At 28.5% G+C, this 17,870-nt stretch overlaps 3 protein-coding genes across 3 annotated transcripts; all 3 read right to left on the bottom strand.

The window, feature by feature from the left end:
* Nucleotides 1-1,295: 1,295 nt before the first annotated feature.
* LOC123267230 (poly [ADP-ribose] polymerase-like) lies at nt 1,296-7,085 on the bottom strand. The gene is made up of 2 exons (XM_044731783.1): nt 6,905-7,085; nt 1,296-2,564 (listed from the first exon to the last, which is right to left on the bottom strand). The coding sequence occupies exon 2, from the start codon at nt 2,562-2,564 to the stop codon at nt 1,314-1,316; it is 1,251 nt and encodes a 416-aa protein (XP_044587718.1). The 5' UTR covers nt 6,905-7,085; the 3' UTR covers nt 1,296-1,313.
* A 1,369-nt stretch (nt 7,086-8,454) lies between these two features.
* On the bottom strand, nt 8,455-10,173 carry LOC123267369 (poly [ADP-ribose] polymerase-like). The gene is made up of 2 exons (XM_044731949.1): nt 10,137-10,173; nt 8,455-9,765 (listed from the first exon to the last, which is right to left on the bottom strand). The coding sequence occupies exon 2, from the start codon at nt 9,733-9,735 to the stop codon at nt 8,488-8,490; it is 1,248 nt and encodes a 415-aa protein (XP_044587884.1). The 5' UTR covers nt 9,736-9,765; nt 10,137-10,173; the 3' UTR covers nt 8,455-8,487.
* Nucleotides 10,174-11,506: 1,333 nt separating this feature from the next.
* Nucleotides 11,507-16,369, bottom strand: LOC123267462 (poly [ADP-ribose] polymerase 1-like). The gene is made up of 4 exons (XM_044732091.1): nt 16,290-16,369; nt 15,919-16,065; nt 12,661-12,777; nt 11,507-12,566 (listed from the first exon to the last, which is right to left on the bottom strand). The coding sequence occupies exons 1-4, from the start codon at nt 16,350-16,352 to the stop codon at nt 11,520-11,522; spliced, it is 1,374 nt and encodes a 457-aa protein (XP_044588026.1). The 5' UTR covers nt 16,353-16,369; the 3' UTR covers nt 11,507-11,519.
* Between the last annotated feature and the right edge of the window lie 1,501 nt (nt 16,370-17,870).

Genomic DNA, 17,870 nt, shown 5'->3' with positions numbered 1-17,870 from the left:
TCCATCCAAAATTTTTATTTAAAAAATAAAATACGTTTATATCTATAATTAAATTTTTCAATTATTAAAAAAAAAAAACAACCTGTACTAATTAATAAATAGTTACAAAATAATTTCCAAGCAACATTAAAAATTTGTATAAAAAATAACTAGTGTAATTCACATTTACAAACATTCAAAAATAAATTTATTAAAAACATATTTAATGGTATGTATTATATGACTTTTACAAATGTTATATTTTATAAATAATGTATACATCTTAACTTACTCAAATATTTTCTAAGAAACATAATGAAAAACATTAGAAAAATTATTTCTTTTAATCTTAAATTATTTTAATACTTATGTAGTGTTAATTTTTAACTCTAGTTTAAAAATTATTAATTCTTATTTAGCATAAAATTAAGATACTTATATTGTTTACTTTTTTTTAATTATGTTTTACATTATTACTTTTTTCAAATTCTTTCATTAATCAATACTCCTTGTTGAAAAATTGTTCATTTCTTCAAAATTATTTTTTAATTAAATCGATTTTTTACAATTTAAAAACTAGCTTTATTCATTCAACTATTTAAAAACGTGAATTAATTTTAATTAACATAAGATATATTAATATTTTAAATTTAATCTAAATGAATAATTAATTTTTATTCAAATATTTCTAGTATTTTTTTTTTTTTCATAATTACTTACAATTCGAAATTCAACTCAAATTTATTCAAACATTTAGTCAAAAAATTTCATTTTTATTTTTTCTCAATAATTTTTTCTGACAAATTGTTTCAAATAAAAAAAAAAAAAAAAAAAAAAAAATCTTTAAGATCTTTAATTAATGTAAAAAGAAGAATAGTTTAAATTTAATTCAAATATATTAAAATGTTTAATAAAAAAATTTCACTTCTATTTCTTCTGACAAATTTTTCTTTCAAATAAAAAAAATCTCAAATTTCTTAAAAACTAATTCATCTCTGAAAGATGTACATTAAAAATATAAAACATTACAATTATATCAACGAATTAAAAAATTCATAATCAATAAACTTAATCTCAAATTTTTTCAAACCAATTATTAGTAAACAGTTACTAAAGAACTGATAACATTTATAAAAAGTTTTATTAAAAACTAACTTTTACAATAACTAAAAACTAATTACTTTAAATCAAAGTAATTCTTAGAACTCCAATGTGTCACAAAAAAAAAACAAAGTAAAATTAATAATTGTTAACTTAAATTTAACAAAAAATTAAAAAAAAAGATTTGTGATACTTGGGAGTGCAAAAATATTGACAAGAAAAAAAAATTATTTTCATTTCTTATACTTAAAATCAACCAAGACCATGTACCTTATCTTAATTTGTTTAGGATCATATACCACAAACTCGTCATGCTTCAATTGTGAGTTCCGACTCGGTATTTGAAGCAACTCTCCATAAGCGAGTTCAACATTATACAATACTTTCTGCTTAAAATTCCTATGCGGAGTCAGCAAACCTTTTGCAAATACAGAATGATGCCCTTCAGGCAACTGTGTCAAGTTAGGAAGTGCTTCCAACGTCACTTTCATTTTGCCTAAGGCTACTTCAGCCAAAAATAAAACTCCTATTTTGTTTCGACTTGCCGTACCCGTGCCGCAATAATTAGCGGCTTTAGATACCGTGTTTGTGAAATAAATTCCTTTCCCAAACATAAGACTAAAAGCTTTATGAGCAATATTGGGATCAAGTTCAAAACCTTTTTCTAGAATTGAAGCTACATTGCTTATTCTCGTTCCGTGCCACAAAAGTTTTTTGTTTCCCAACTTTCCCAAGAATCCTTTCCGGTCTTCCCACCTTTTTACAACAAAGATTTCATTAATTTTTATAGAATAATCATTGTGATGATTTGAATGAGTATTTTTCACACAGGTTTCAATTAGTTTCCACCTTTCAGTACTTTTATCCAAAACGTCAATTTTGGTATTCAACTTCTTGTAAAACACATCAAGAAGACTTATCGCCTGATTATTTTTACAGCTCACCAATTGACAATAGGTATTCTTTTTTAGCAAGGAATCGATTATTTGAAACTTAGCTTCAACTGAACTGTCATTGATTCCTTGAAGCGAATTCATTTTTATCTTATCAATATTATACAATTGCAATACCTTTTTAACAATTGTCATATCCAGAATATTGCGCAGCAAGTGTCGCACCGGCAATCTTTTCTTATATCTGTCATCTCTTTTTTCCAAGCAAAAAAATTTCAAGTCGACATTTTTTCTAAAAACTGAGATGTTGAAAATTTTTACACATGTATGAAATGGTAAATTTTGCTTCAATTCTTTAAAATTATTGGGAACATTTAAAGTCCCAGAGTCTCGTTGGAGAACAAACTCATTGTTTTTTTTTGATAATAATTGTACTCTATAGTAAAATTTTTTTCCATCCGATAAATTTTTAAAAAAAGTTCTTGTATATTTTTTGCCGGTTTTTTTATCTACATAAATAGTAGAAAATTTTAAGCTTTCATCTTGATAACAATCAAGATAGTCGTTAATTGCTTTTATTTCGAGGCACATCTAAAAATTAAAGAAATAATTTTTTTTAAACATGTCCAATAGATAATTATAAATAACACCGGCACACAAAAAAAAAAAAGTTGTCTGTACTTGGGACGCGCCACATATATTCCCATGTAATTTGACCCGCTGAACCCGAATTTGAGGTCCGTTTGGCCCCTACACCCTAGGATTTTGAGAAAACTGTAAAAAACCGAAAAAAAACGGGAAAATTGGGGGTTTTGGTGATTGAAAAATTTTTTTAGATTCTAACTATGCATGATTTTCATGTATTTCGATCTGCTTTATACTTATCTGAAGTGTACTCAGACCAGCAGCCATTAAAAGTCTAAGTAAATCCCGAAAAACCCATGAAAATTGCGAAAAAACAAAAATTCCCAATATTGTGATAAAAAATGTATTGAGCTAAATATATGATGATTTTCATGTAGGTTTATCGACGACATATAAATCTCCAACTTTTATAACTCAGACGTCTCGAAAACATCAAACAAATGTGCAAAACCCCGAAAATTGGAAAAAATCAAAATGTAATATAATAAAATCGAGTTATTATTCAAAATAAATAAAAAAATCATATCATTCGATCTGTGGTGCATAAAAAGTATTTCGTCTTAAGACTTAAAAATTAATTTTTCGGAAAATATCATCAAAACCCTTTGATTTGAATTTTAATTCGTTCTCCGCTTATATCTCACCCTTTATCTTCAAACGTCCTGCATAAAGGGTTTCTTTCGTTTCCTCTCTTCTTCGGGTAAATCTCTCTTCAGAGTCCAACAATGATCTACCATCATATTGACATCCACTCATGTTTTGATGGAATGTTTCTTCTCTTTCTTCACTGAAATTACCAAGATTTTCAGGAAAGTGTGAAAGATGAGATTGTAAATAGTGCAATTTTGTATTCACATTCCCTAAAAAATTTCGAGATACTTCCTTAAAACTTCCCAAGCTGCTCTCTCAATCTTGTTCATCTCATACTCAAGATTAGCATCCTGGAATTGAGTCCGAATTTGGGGTACATAAAAATTCCTTCTTTCAATTTATTGTCACTTATAGCTGGAAATTTTTCGTCCAAGTACTTAACACAGTTGCCATTTTTATCGAGAGCTTTGACAAAATGCTTCATAAGGTCAAGCTTGATATAAAGTGGTGGCAGCAAGTACTTGTAAGTGATTAATGAGAGATTCTCGCATAACGTTGTGAGAACCATGATTCAAATTCTTCCTTATTGGCCGTTCTTTTCTAGGGTAGGAGATTTTCCGATCGTGACTATCCTACAAACATACAAGAAGGGATATATTGTGAACCAGATTGTTGGCTTAACTAGTGTAGCAATTTTCAGATCACCACAAACTTTTCAATGATTTTTGGTCAAATGAGCTACTGGAGTCGGTGCTTTGAGACTTCGCTTAGACAAAGCAATGAAAACTTTCACTCCTCGTCCTGAAAGTGTTCGGCTTTAACTCATCAATCAAACTTCTTACATCTGAACAGTCCACTAATGAATTTTCGCCGTTTTAAAAATGTTATCAGATTGTTTTTTCGCGATGACGATAAAAATAAGCTGTTGTATTTTTAGTTAATAAATTTTTTTTCTTTAAGCTGATGTTTCAGGGTTTTCACTTCTAGGAACTTTTGGGCTCAGAATCGATTTCTTGCTTAAATGCTTGTGCCTGTAACCAGGGCACCTCCACGTGGTGACGGCGGGCAACAGGACCGTCTGGCATAGTCCCTGGGTTAACGGCTTGAATGCCGTCATGGCAGGCACAAGTAATAAGTGTTTTACGATGCAGGGACCCGGAATCCCAGTATCGGCGTCTGGTCAGAGTGAGAAAGCAGGCTCGCAGGCGTCGTCATCAAGTGACTGCAGCTCTTCATTAGTGGGTGACTTGGCTTCTGAAGCGTTTAATATGACAAGAGCCTCTCACATAGGGAACAAATACCCCAATTGCTTCTGTTACATATGTGGAGAATTTGAAGTAACGAAAAGTCGTAGATCTTTTTCAAACAAATTGAAAAATGTCTACGAAACCTGCTTCGGTATCCAGATTACGAACTGGGAAGCAACTTGGGTACCACATTCACTTTGCAATCGGTGTCACACGATGCTTACTCGTTGGGAGCAGACGAAAAGTAAACAGTGCTTGAAATTTTCAAAACCTGTGATTTGGTCTGCACCAACGAGTCAAAAACTGTTATTTTTGCACGACGGAAGTTTCAGGTTTTTCTTCGACAACCAAACATAAAATTCAATATGCCAACGTAACATCAGTTGTGCCAGCAGAAAAAGTTTTGAATGTCGAAGAACCTGCAGCTCCTGAACCAGTGAATGAACATGAAGAGATGGAAGTTGAAGATAACTTTGAAGAAATCGATCCTGAACCCGAAGAGATCCATTCTGAGGATGAAGAATACATCCCGAGTGGTGTTCCTAGAAGTAAAGACCCTGAAGTCTTCGATCAACTTGAATTGAATGACCTTGTACGAGACTTAGGACTATCTAAGGTAAAAGCTGAACATTTAGCCTCAGCTTTAAGGAAAAAAAATTTATTAGCTAAAAATACAACAGCTTATTTTTATCGTGATAGGGAAAAAGAGTTCCGGAAGTATTTTACAAAAGACAGCGAAAATTCATTTGTGTACTGTTCAGATGTAAAAGGACTGATCGATGAGTTGAAGCCAAACACTTACAAAGACGAAGAATGGAGGCTTTTTATTGACTCCTCTAGGCGAAGTCTTAAAGCTGTGCTTCTTCATAATGGAAACTTATTGGCACCGATTCCAGTAGCTCATTCGACTAAACTAAAGGAGACTTATGACAATTTACAGGTTGTATTAGATAAAATAAACTATTCAGAACATCAATGGAAGGTTTGTGGTGATCTGAAAATTGCAACAATATTGCTAGGCCAACAATCAGGGTTCACAAAGTACCCCTGCTTCTTATGTTTGTGGGATAGCCGAGACCGAAAGAATCATTACATTCAAACAGCATGGCCAACAAGAACAAATTTGAATCCTGGTTCTCACAATGTTACGCGACAATCTCTAATTGATCCTTCCAAGTACTTGCTGCCCCACTTCATATCAAGCTTGGCCTTATGAAGCAATTTGTCAAAGCTCTGGATAAAGATGGAAACTGTTTTAAGTACTTGGGCGAAAAATTTCCAGCTATAAGTGACACTAAATTAAAGAAAGGAATTTTTGATGGACCCCAAATTCGGACTCTATTCCAGGATGCTAATCTTGAATATGAGATGAACGAGATTGAGAGAGCAGCTTGGGGAAGTTTTAAGGAAGTATCACAGCAATTTTTAGGGAATACGAAAAGTGATAACTACGCAACTTTAGTTGACGAGTTGTTATACAACTATAATACTTTAGGTTGCTTAATGAATACAAAATTGCACTATTTACATTCTCATCTTTCACACTTTCCTGAAAATCTTGGTGATTTTAGTGAAGAGCAAGGTGAGAGATTCCATCAAGACATTAGTGTGATGGAAAAACGATATCAAGGAACGTGGGATGTAAATATGATGGCAGATCATTGTTGGACTCTGAAGAGATTTACCCGAAGAAGAGAGGAAACGAAAGAGAAACCCTTTATGCAGGACGTTTGAAGATAAAGGGTGAGATATAAGCGGAGAACGAATTAAAATTCAAATCCAAAGGGTTTTGATGATATTTTCCGAAAAAATTAATTTTTAAGTCTTAGGACGAAATACTTTTTTTTATGCACCACAGATCGAATGATATGATTTTTTTTATTTATTTTGAATAATAACTCGATTTTTATTATATTACATTTGATTTTTTTCTAATTTTCGGGGTTTTTTGCACATTTGTTTGATGTTTTCGAGACGTCTGAGTTATAAAAGTTGGAGATTTATATGTCGTCGATAAACCTACATGAAAATCATCATATATTTAGCTCAATACATTTTTTTTTATCACAATATTGGTAATTTTTGTTTTTTCGCAATTTTCATGGGTTTTTCGGGATTTACTTAGACTTTTAATGGCTGCTGGTCTGAGTACACTTCAGATAAGTATAAAGCAGATCGAAATACATGAAAATCATGCATAGTTAGAATCTAAAAAAATTTTTCAATCACCAAAACCCCCAATTTTCCCGTTTTTTTTCGGTTTTTTACAGTTTTCTCAAAATCCTAGGGTGTAGGGGCCAAACGGACCTCAAATTCGGGTTCAGCGGGTCAAATTACATGGGAATATATGTGGCGCGTCCCAAGTACAGACAACTTTTTTTTTTTTGTGTGCCGGTGTAATATATACCATAACCTGTACATCAAAGTATACAGAACTTGAATAATTACCTTATAAAGAATTCTTCAGATTAATATTGTTTTATTTAATGTGATAAATTTATTTATGTATTTATCAATTGTGAATAAAAGTCAATTTTTGATTGTTTATTTGATTGATTTTCGTTCACTTTATAAATCATAAAGCTGCAAGTTTTTCTTGGTTTTTTTATAATTTTTTTTGGGATTTTTTTTACTACCTAGTTACTTTGGAGTCATTCTTATGTTGCGTAATACAGTATTTTCATGGTGTAAAATAAAGAAATAATAATATTAATTGATAAAAAAAAATTAGTTCCATAAAAATTATAAATGTAGAAAATATAATTGAAAAAAAAATTTTCAAAAATGTCAATTGAAAAAAAATTTTTTTTTTTTAATAATTAAAAAATCAAAAAATTGAAATTTATTTTTTTTTCTAGTGTTTTTTTTTTTTTTACATGTTAAACACAAAAATCGCCAGAGTGATATCTGGACACATTTTAACAATTTTTGTTGGTCATTAAATTTTTGAAAAATAAATATTAAAGAATTTTAATTTTGTTTTCTTTATCCAAGTGGCCATAAAACTAAACAATTATCTTTGGTTCACTTTAATTAAATTGATAAATCAAATAAATTTAATTTACATAATTGTAATGATGTTTTAATTTTCGATGTACCTATTCATCAGAGAAAAAAAAATTTTTTTTAATTAAATTTTGAATTTATGCAAAAAATTTAATTAAGCAAATTAAAGTATTTTTTATCTACTAGGATTTGTTAATAAAATACTTGTTAGAAAATATTCATTTTTTTTTTTCAAATATAGTTTGATATTTAAAAACTTTTCTGCAAAAAATTTAAATACAATATAATTAAATAATTAATTAAACAATAAAATTCTGAAATGCATAATTTTATTATGATATATTTTCAGTACAAAGTTTGTCGTAGATTCCTATTAAAAAATAGAATTATTCTTTACATTAAAAAAATACATTTGTTTTTTTATTAACAAATATTTAGTGTACAATTATATTGTATTTCTTTCTTCACTGGATTACAAAACATATCTTTCTAATAAGAGTAATCTAGAATAAGAAAAACTATTATTAAGCTCAATAAAAAAATTTGACTACTAAATACTTTAGTACTTTATATCTCTTCAATATATATCATATGATAATTTCTCTGAGAAATTATTCTAGCAAAAAATCTTTGATCATAATCACTTTTCTAGTTATCAAATAATTATAAAAAAAAATTAAATCAGCATTAATCTAAAAATTATTTAGGATTTTTTTTATAAAAAAAGGATGTCTATTCGTACGTAAAAAAAGTCCTGATAAATCCACGCCACGCGAATATAAGGGCCTTAAATCCATTCCGCGTGAATATAAGGGCCTTAAGTCCACGCTGCGTGAATGTAAGGCCTTTACATTCACGCAGCGTGGATTTATCAGGATTTTTTTACGTGTGAAGAGACACTTCTAAAAAGAAAAAAAAAATAAATAAATAAATCCTGCCACTGAAAACTTGAAAAAACTCTAAAAATATCTGCTGATTTTTCAGTATAGCCCATAAAAATATTCTTGCAAAAAGTGTCTCGATTATTAATAATTATACTTAAAATTAACCAAAACAAGATATCTAATTTTAACTTGTGTTGGATCAAAGACAACGTACTCATCATGCTTCAAACTAGTCCTTTTTCGAAGTGGGACTTCAACAAGCGGCCCATAAGCGAATTCAACATTATACAAAATCTTCTGCTTGTAATTTTTATGCGGTGCCAGTTGTCCTTTGGCATACACTGAATCTTTTCCCTGCGGCAGTTTCAAATAATTCTGGCCTCTGTTACAGACCATCATGTTACCAAGAGCAACTTCGCACAGCAGAAGAACTCCCCGCTGGACCCGAGTTTGATCGCCTGCATCGCAATAATTAGCAGCTTTCGACACTACATTGGTAAAATAGATCCCAGTTCCGAACATCGGGGTCGCGCTTTTCCCTGCAACAGGTGGATTAAGTTCAAAACCATTCTTTAAAATGGAAGCGATGTTGCTCGATCTCGTTCCATGCCAGAGTAATTTCTTGTTCCCAAGGTCCCGTTTGAATTTTTCTCTGTCGGCGAATCTCTTAACTACAAAAACATCCCGGACTTCGATTTCATAATGGCTGTGATACACCGAATGAGTGTTCTGGATGCAACTGCGGATTAACTCGAACCTTTCGGTGTTTTTATCCAGCACGTCGATTTTAGTCTTCAATTGCTGATAAAAAATTTCAATCATGCTCACGACCTGGTTGGTTTTTCTGTCTACAAGCCGGTTGTAGACACTCTTTTGAAGCGAAGTTTTAATTAGATTACTCTTTGTCGCTACTGATAAAATCGCTCCCTGCGGAACGCCTAGCAGTAAAGAATTACTCGAATCAACATCATAAAATTCTAGGACCTTTTCAATAATATCTAAGTCGAAGATTATCTTTAGAAGAAATCTGACTGGTAATCGTTGCTTGTGTTTGCAGTACCTCTCCTCCAGGCATGCAAATTTCAAGTTAACTTTCTCTAGTGAAACTTCAATGTCGAACATCGAGATGCACTTTTCTCCTAGGCTTTTTAATTCCTTGAAATTGTTTGGAGCTTCAAATGTACCTGAGTCACGTTGCAACATCAAGTCGTATGTTTGCGCATTAAAGAGTACTTGGACTCGGTAGTAATGAACTACTAGTCCGTCAGATGAATCGCGAATAAAAAGCATAGAGTATTTTTTCTGATCTTTGCTGTAGATATATGAGTTTTTGGTATCCGGATGGGGCCGAAAGTCCAAATAATTGTTTATTTTTTCTTCGAGGCTCATTTTTGTAGTTGTCGTTAGTTACTGGAATCTGAGGAAGAAAATAAAAATCATGTTAGTGGGTAATTTCGTTGATACTTAATTTTGACAGCTGATAATTTTTGATACTTCTTCAACAAGTTATTATCAAAAAAATTTTTTAAATTAACAATGCAATTGTTATTTGTTAATTTTAGTAAAAAAAAAATGACTAGGTGTCGGCTGATTTTGAGATCAAATTTTTCTTATAGAATTTGTTAAGTTAAAATAAATTAATAATTAATGTTTAATAATAATTTATAACAGAGAAATGAAATAATTGAAAAAATAAATGATTATTAATGTAAAAATGGATTACAATAAGCCGGTACAATTATTGAGCATAACCTTTAAATAAAATTTAAAATTATATAAATGAATTTACCTTATCAAGATTTAATCTGTATTAAATATAATAATTATTATATTTATGAAAATGAGTCAGTTAATTAATCGTTGGAAAATATATAATATTAGCAACTTATTAAATTAATCATCCTTGAAGCTTGGGTTCAGAATGAAATTTTTTAATGACTTTATGGGAATAACTTCTAGTGAATTAAGGTTTATTTCCATGTGCGCGGGAAAAATTTTGCTGTTACAAAATATAAATATTGACAAATTATTTTAAAAATAGTTAAAAAAATTCTAAAGTTTATCAAATATCTGTTAAATTAATTTTCATAAATCAGTAAACATCTCACAAATTTTTTATATTTTTATAACAAATTGGTTCTAAAGAAAAAATATCAAGAAAAAAAAATTGCACTTGTAATTCTTTTGAATTTATAAATGTCAAATTTTTTTAAAAATGTTTTTTCATAATATTTAGTTTTTATAAATATCCAAATAATCAATAAATATCTGTAAATTTTAGTGTTATGGAAAATCCAAAAATGTACGACTCAATACTTGATGAATTTTTAATAAAACATGTATTAATCTTCAATGCTTCTTATTATGAATTGAGCGAAAATTATTACACTCAAGTTAGATATTTAAAAATTTTATTAGAAAATAATCATAAAAAAAATTCCACATGAATGATATTGAAATTGAGAAATATCTGATAAATTTAAAAATTTTTAAAATTTCTTAACCAATAAACTACAGTAAGGAAAATTTATTTAAAAAATTTCATAATTAGGAGCTCTAAAAGATTCTAAATGCAATCTTTTACAAATAATTTTCTAGAGCTAGTTTATTAAAAAAAAAAAAAAAATCAAAAAATTTACAATTGAAATTGAATAGAAGAAATAATGAATAGAAAAAAATATGAACATTAATAGACGCAATTTTTTCTTATTATTAATTAAGTATTTCAGCGAAATTACAAAACCGGTCGCCTGTTGATTTTACATACAAAATAGAAAAATTAAAAAATTACATTATAAATAGTAATGAGTGTCGCTTCAAATTTGAAACTAGAAAAATTTTTCAATTAATTGCAGTTTGAAATAACATTTTTATAAGTTCCAACTATGAATGTTAATTTTCACAGCTTTAAATGGAAAATTTACATTTTACAATGTAATTTTTACAAAATCTGTGAAAATTACAATCCGAAACTGTAATTTTTCCATTTTTCTATATGAAGCGCCACGTTATATTATGTGATGTAAATTTTCTCTTTTTCTTTTTTCCGTGTACCATCACCAAAAGTAGGATATTTTTCGGTTAAAATTATCACAAACTGTCAAATAAATATTATTATATATAAGCTTGATTATTTAATCAAATAGAAATAAAAAAATGAAAAAAAAAAATACTCATTGGTTTGCATTATACTTAAAGCTAACAGATACAACATATCGGATTTTGATCTGCTCTTGATTATAAACAACAAACTCATCGTGTCGTAATAAATTGTTTCTATTAGATGGTTCTTCAATTATTTTGCCGCAGGGTACTTGGACATCAGGACAAATTGTCTTAACATATTTACTATTCGATGTTAATTGTCCTATGGCATACACAGAGTTCATATGATGTGTTAATCTTATATCAGGCTCAGCTTCATTACATATCTTCATCTTGCCCAAAGCGACTTCGCACAGAAATAAAACTCCATATTTATTTCGAGTACTACTGCAAGTACCACAATAATTAGCAGCTTTGGATACGCTGTTCGTAAAATAGATCCCACGACCAAACATAAGAGTACTATGAACTGATGGAATATCAGGATTCAATTGTAACCCGTTGTGCAAAATAGAAATTACATTATTAGTTTTCGTCCCGTGCCAAAGCAATTTTTTGTTACCGATGTTATTATTGAATTTTTTACGATCTTCATATCTATATACGTCAAATATATAATTCACTTGAATTTCATATTGGTAATGATATCGAGAATGAGTGTTTACAACGTACATTTTAATTAATTCATATCTTTTAGAATATTTATCGAGTAAAACCATTTTTGCTTTCAACTGTTCATAAAAAATATCCAAAAATTTTTTTTGTACTTTGTTGTTATTATCATTACTATTGTATTTTTTATTACTAAATTGACGTCGACTACTTTTAAGTAATATACGAACTATATCGTATTTAATGTCAACAGATAAATTTGGTATCATATCGATATTTTTAAGAAAATCTTTTTGTGATAGACACATTGATCTATTATGAATATTACGAAGTGATAATTCATTTTTGACAGTAGTCAAGTCTATCATCCACGCTAAAAAATTATTAACTTTTGGCCCTTCGTCTTCTTTATAAATTGGTGGATTTATTTTCGATACGATAGAATTCCCTGGTACGGAAGAATATATTTTTCTTTCCGGCTCTGTTTGTTTTCTTCTTGAAACCTATCGAACAAAAAAATGTAGTTAATTGATATTTTAATTTAAAAATTACAAAAGATTGAAAAATACTTTTTTTTTATAGCTTTTATAAATTTACCGGGTTAATTCTTAGATTTTTTTCAGGCTTCGGTGGATTAATTTTTTTTAGAGTTCCATTTTGTGATTGAGAAGAATATATTTTTCTCTCAGGCTCCGTTGGTTCTCTTCTTGAAACCTATCGACAAAAAAAAATATTATAAATTGATATCTTAATTTAAAAAACTAGAAACCAGCAGTCACTATGCCACTGTCGATATTTACGGATAATGAAAAAAGAAAACTTTGGCTTAATTTTAAATAAATTTTAAAAATAATAATGTTGTGACAGAATCAATTACAAATAATTTAATGGACAAATTTGATGGAACAAATTTTGTAGAACCAATAAACTATTTAAAACTCCTCCAAAAACTTAAAAAATTGACCTAAAAAATTGACTATCACTGAAAAATATATAAAACCTGAAAAGGAACAAATTCTTGTCAAGACTTTTTTGATGAAATCGAATTGAACTATAGAAATTCCTTTTAAAGTCATAATATCCTCGTCACAAAATTTTCAATACTCTCTCAATTATTTAAATCATAAATGATTATCACTGAAAAAATATCAAAACCAATTCACAATAAAAGACATACCTGTTACAAAATTTTTCTTAGAGCCAGTTTTTCAATCCGAGATAAAATTTTATTCGATGCTAATATCCCGGGAAAAAATTATCAGACCTGACCATGCCTGTTCATGTATGATCAGGCCTGAAATTAGACATCATCATGCCTGTCCATACTTGTTCATGTCTGAAGGGTTAAATACGCTTATGTCTGTTCATGTCTGATCAGGCCTGTCCATGCCTGTTCATGTCTGAAGTGTAAAATACGCTCAGGCCTGTTCATACCTGTCTATGCCTAGAAAAGTTAATTGAATTTACCCTACGGTAGGTTTTTAATGATAACCAAAATACTTTTATTTATTAAATAATAAAATATACCGTTTATTGATAATTTACAAATTTATCAATCGAAATTAATGTACACACACTGAACATATTAAAAAATTTTTTTTTAGCATATTTGGTCCTTAGCATAACACTTCAGGCATGAACAGACATAAACAGGCATGATCAGGCCTGAGCGTATTTCACACTTCAGACATGACTATGTCTAATTTCAGGCCTGATCATACATGAACAGGCATGAGCAGGTCTAATTTCAGGCCTGATCATACATAAACAGGCATGGTCAGGTCTGATCATTTTTTTCCGAGTAGATCTGATCAGACTTGCATAGTCAGAGATGTGAAAAAATTTTTTCTTTGATGAAAAAAATTTTTTTGGACATCACAAAATGTGCAAAATTATTTTTATCATTACGTTTAAATAATTTTGAAATAAAAAATTTGTTACATTTCCTATGGGATGTTTTGCTCTGCTCTGCTCCTGCCTAATATTAAAATCATTACTTATCTTATTATTTAAATAAATGTGATGTTATGAGATTCGGTTAAATAAATAAATTAAGACTATCAAAATATATTATAAAATCAATTTTTATATTATATTTATGATAAACTTATTTGATACGTTATGTACTTCATAGAATTGTTGCCACATAATATAGCAGTACAGCAAGCGGGAACTTCAAGGCGCACGGATATCACAAAAGTTAAGCAGCATTGAGCGTGGTTAGTAGTTGTATGGGTGACTGCTGGTGTTACGGCCGTACAATTATATGTAATCATTTATTTTTTTAATTTTAATTCATTATAAAGAATTTCGTATGACTCTATCAAGTATTATATCCATAAAATTAAGCAAAATAATTAATTAAAAGTAACAACGGGCTTTCAGACCTGACCATATCTGATCAGGCCTGATCAGGTCAATTTATGCCTGATCAGACATGGTCATTTTTCATGTCTGATCAGGCCTGAAGACTCATGTCTGTTCATGTCTGATCAGGCCTGATCATTTTTTCCCGGGATATATCTATATACTTCATGTATATAGATATACTGGCAACAATAATTTTATTCTGGATAAAATCTTAACTCGGATTTAAAAGCTGGCCCTTAATCTCTTAATTATATAAATTAATTTCTTACTTAAGGAGGTCCTTTCGCCGCCAATGTAAAATAAAAAATATTAGATTATGAGTAAATTTAATTTTTTTCTAATAGTTAAGGTCCTTATTTATCTTATAGTGAGGTTTAAATTATACTTTACCGGACAAATTTTTGAAAAAATAAAATTTTTAACTGTTAGTATTTGTTCAGAGTCTTACGAGAAAATCAGACGTTTGCAGCATTTCTCGAATTATACTATCAGTCATAGATTAGATGAAGTAAAAAAAAACTAAAAATCAGATTTTCGAAATATTCAGGTTTCTTTTTTTTGCAATAAAATATATCAGTTACCGAGATATTTATTGAGAAATTAATATTTAAAAATCACAAAAAATTCTCAAGTTACCTACAATAAAATGAAGTCAAAAGATTTGGCAACGTTGCGTAGCGCGCGAGCTTCAGACCATTCAATAAATTCAAACTAAACTTTAACGCGCTTATGTTTTTCATGCATACTTATTAGTTAATTTATTGTTAACAAATTTTCATAATTCATAATTGAAAAATAAAACAATAATTAAAAAATACTAGCATTCCTGCCATGAGACATTAGAATGTTATGGTTTTGTGACTAAACATTTTTAATTAATTTATTTATTTACACTGACTGCAAAAAGTTAAACACGGTTAAGGTTATATTGTGCAAATAAAAATGTAAACAACCGAAATAAAGCGTTGCCAAATCACGGACAGGTTACTAACAGCTGATTTACAACAGTCAAATTAATTTTTGTATTTAACTATTTTTTTTTTTAATTTTCAAAATTTCAACGATTAATGCCTCATATACTATTTATTTTTTAATTTTAGGAATTTTTATGGGTTTTGTATTTTAATTTATTGAAAATTTACTACTACAGTTGTTACGACTCAACTGGAGCGAAAGGACTTCCTTAACTACATTCACATGTACAAAACAAAATAAATAAATAAATAATTGAAGTTTATCACGATATTCGTTTCTATTTAGAATTACTTCGAAAACGTATTATAATAAATTAACTATTGTTGAAAAGTATATGAAACATTGAAAAGGCACAAATTCAGGCTTCGACCTTTCTAATGATCCTAAATTTAATTTAAAAAAAAACTCATTTTATTATATAAATACGCCGGAAATAAAATTCTCCTTATTTTTTTAATTATAGATTACGGAAAAATATAAAATTATTTTTTAAAAGTTTAATAAACTTACAGAGTAAATGCTTTGAAAATAAGACGTCGATGAATCAACTGTAGTCTGTGACGCCGTAAAATATGCTTTTTTATCAGGCTCACTTGGTATTCTTCTTGAATATCCATCATTGTTATTCGATACCGTAGGTTCTTGATCTTCAAAAATCTATTAAAAATAAAAAAAAATATATACATTAGTTTTTCATTTAAAATACAAATTATTTTTATTATTTAAATGATTAAAATTAAGTTAGTGTATTTATATGCTCCTTATAATTGTAGCTTGTATTTAATAAAAGACACATATTTATCTCCAATAAATTACAAGTGAATTATATAAATTTACAATTACTTAAATTTTTAAAAAATATTTAATTAAAATTAGATTACCTTTTTCAAAAATTGATATAATGTGTAAAACCCAACTAAGCACAGTACATTACCGATCATCATATTTATGAGAAATGGTAACTTAAGGAAGTCCTTTCGCTCCAGTTGAGTCGTAACAACTGTAGTAGTAAATTTTCAATAAATTAAAATACAAAACCCATAAAAATTCCTAAAATTAAAAAATAAATAGTATATGAGGCATTAATCGTTGAAATTTTGAAAATTAAAAAAAAAAATAGTTAAATACAAAAATTAATTTGACTGTTGTAAATCAGCTGTTAGTAACCTGTCCGTGATTTGGCAACGCTTTATTTCGGTTGTTTACATTTTTATTTGCACAATATAACCTTAACCGTGTTTAACTTTTTGCAGTCAGTGTAAATAAATAAATTAATTAAAAATGTTTAGTCACAAAACCATAACATTCTAATGTCTCATGGCAGGAATGCTAGTATTTTTTAAGTATTGTTTTATTTTTCAATTATGAATTATGAAAATTTGTTAACAATAAATTAACTAATAAGTATGCATGAAAAACATAAGCGCGTTAAAGTTTAGTTTGAATTTATTGAATGGTCTGAAGCTCGCGCGCTACGCAACGTTGCCAAATCTTTTGACTTCATTTTATTGTAGGTAACTTGAGAATTTTTTGTGATTTTTAAATATTAATCTCTCAATAAATATCTCGGTAACTGATATATTTTATTGCAAAAAAAGAAACCTGAATATTTCGAAAATCTGATTTTTAGTTTTTTTTTACTTCATCTAATCCATGACTGATAATATAATTCGAGAAATACTGCAAACGTCTGATTTTCTCGTAAGACTCTGAACAAATACTAACATTTAAAAATTTTATTTTTTCAAAAATTTGTCCGGTAAAGTATAATTTAAACCTCACTATAAGATAAATAAGGACCTTAACTATTAGAAAAAAATTAAATTTACTCATAATCTAATATTTTTTATTTTACATTGGCGGCGAAAGGACCTTCTTAATAAGTTTATGCTTGTATTTATTGTATACTGCTTACTCGATATTGCGCAGAGATTTTATTTTTTTTTTTATGCGGACAATGATAAATACTCTGATAGTAACTCGACCTTAGTTTTATTACTGCGAAAGACTTAGGTAGACTGGTGCTTGAGTTAAAGGATGACAGAATTATAATTTTTTATAGCTTTACACTTAAAGATTATTATTAATTTAAAAAAAAAGTTTGAACAAAATCATGACAAAATTTTAATTCTTTTGATTTATTTGTATTCGTGTATTAGTCAATATTTTTTTTTAACCCTTAATTCATTTTTAAAGTAAAAATTAATGATTAAAATTAAATATTATGCATTTTTAAAAAATATTTTACTTTAGTTAAATTATTTGCTAAAGTAAAAAAATTCAATAATATTTTTATTAAAATATCATGTACTTAAATATTAAAGAACAAAATGAATATATTTTTATATTGTCAAAACACAAATATGTATTTTATACACCTTAATTATAAACATTGATATCACATATCTGTAATGTACCCACACATTCTGTCTGATTCGTCAGTATCTTAGAAATAATAAAAA

This window comes from Cotesia glomerata, linkage group LG6 (genome assembly GCF_020080835.1).
Source record: "Cotesia glomerata isolate CgM1 linkage group LG6, MPM_Cglom_v2.3, whole genome shotgun sequence".
Lineage (NCBI taxonomy): Eukaryota > Metazoa > Arthropoda > Insecta > Hymenoptera > Braconidae > Cotesia > Cotesia glomerata.
This window is presented reverse-complemented; position numbering and strand designations above follow the sequence as displayed.

What these genes read in the sequence shown, in the direction of transcription:
- LOC123267230 (XM_044731783.1), bottom strand. Translation starts at nt 2,564, where the DNA reads ATGTGCCTCGAAATAAAAGCAATTAACGACTATCTTGATTGTTATCAA.
- LOC123267369 (XM_044731949.1), bottom strand. Translation starts at nt 9,735, where the DNA reads ATGAGCCTCGAAGAAAAAATAAACAATTATTTGGACTTTCGGCCCCAT.
- LOC123267462 (XM_044732091.1), bottom strand. Translation starts at nt 16,352, where the DNA reads ATGATGATCGGTAATGTACTGTGCTTAGTTGGGTTTTACACATTATAT. An exon ending in TATATCAATTTTTGAAAAAG is followed by an intron (nt 16,066 to 16,289) that starts GTAATCTAATTT and finishes TATTTTTAATAG; the next exon opens with ATTTTTGAAGATCAAGAACC. An exon ending in AAAATCTAAGAATTAACCCG is followed by an intron (nt 12,567 to 12,660) that starts GTAAATTTATAA and finishes TTTGTTCGATAG; the next exon opens with GTTTCAAGAAGAAAACAAAC.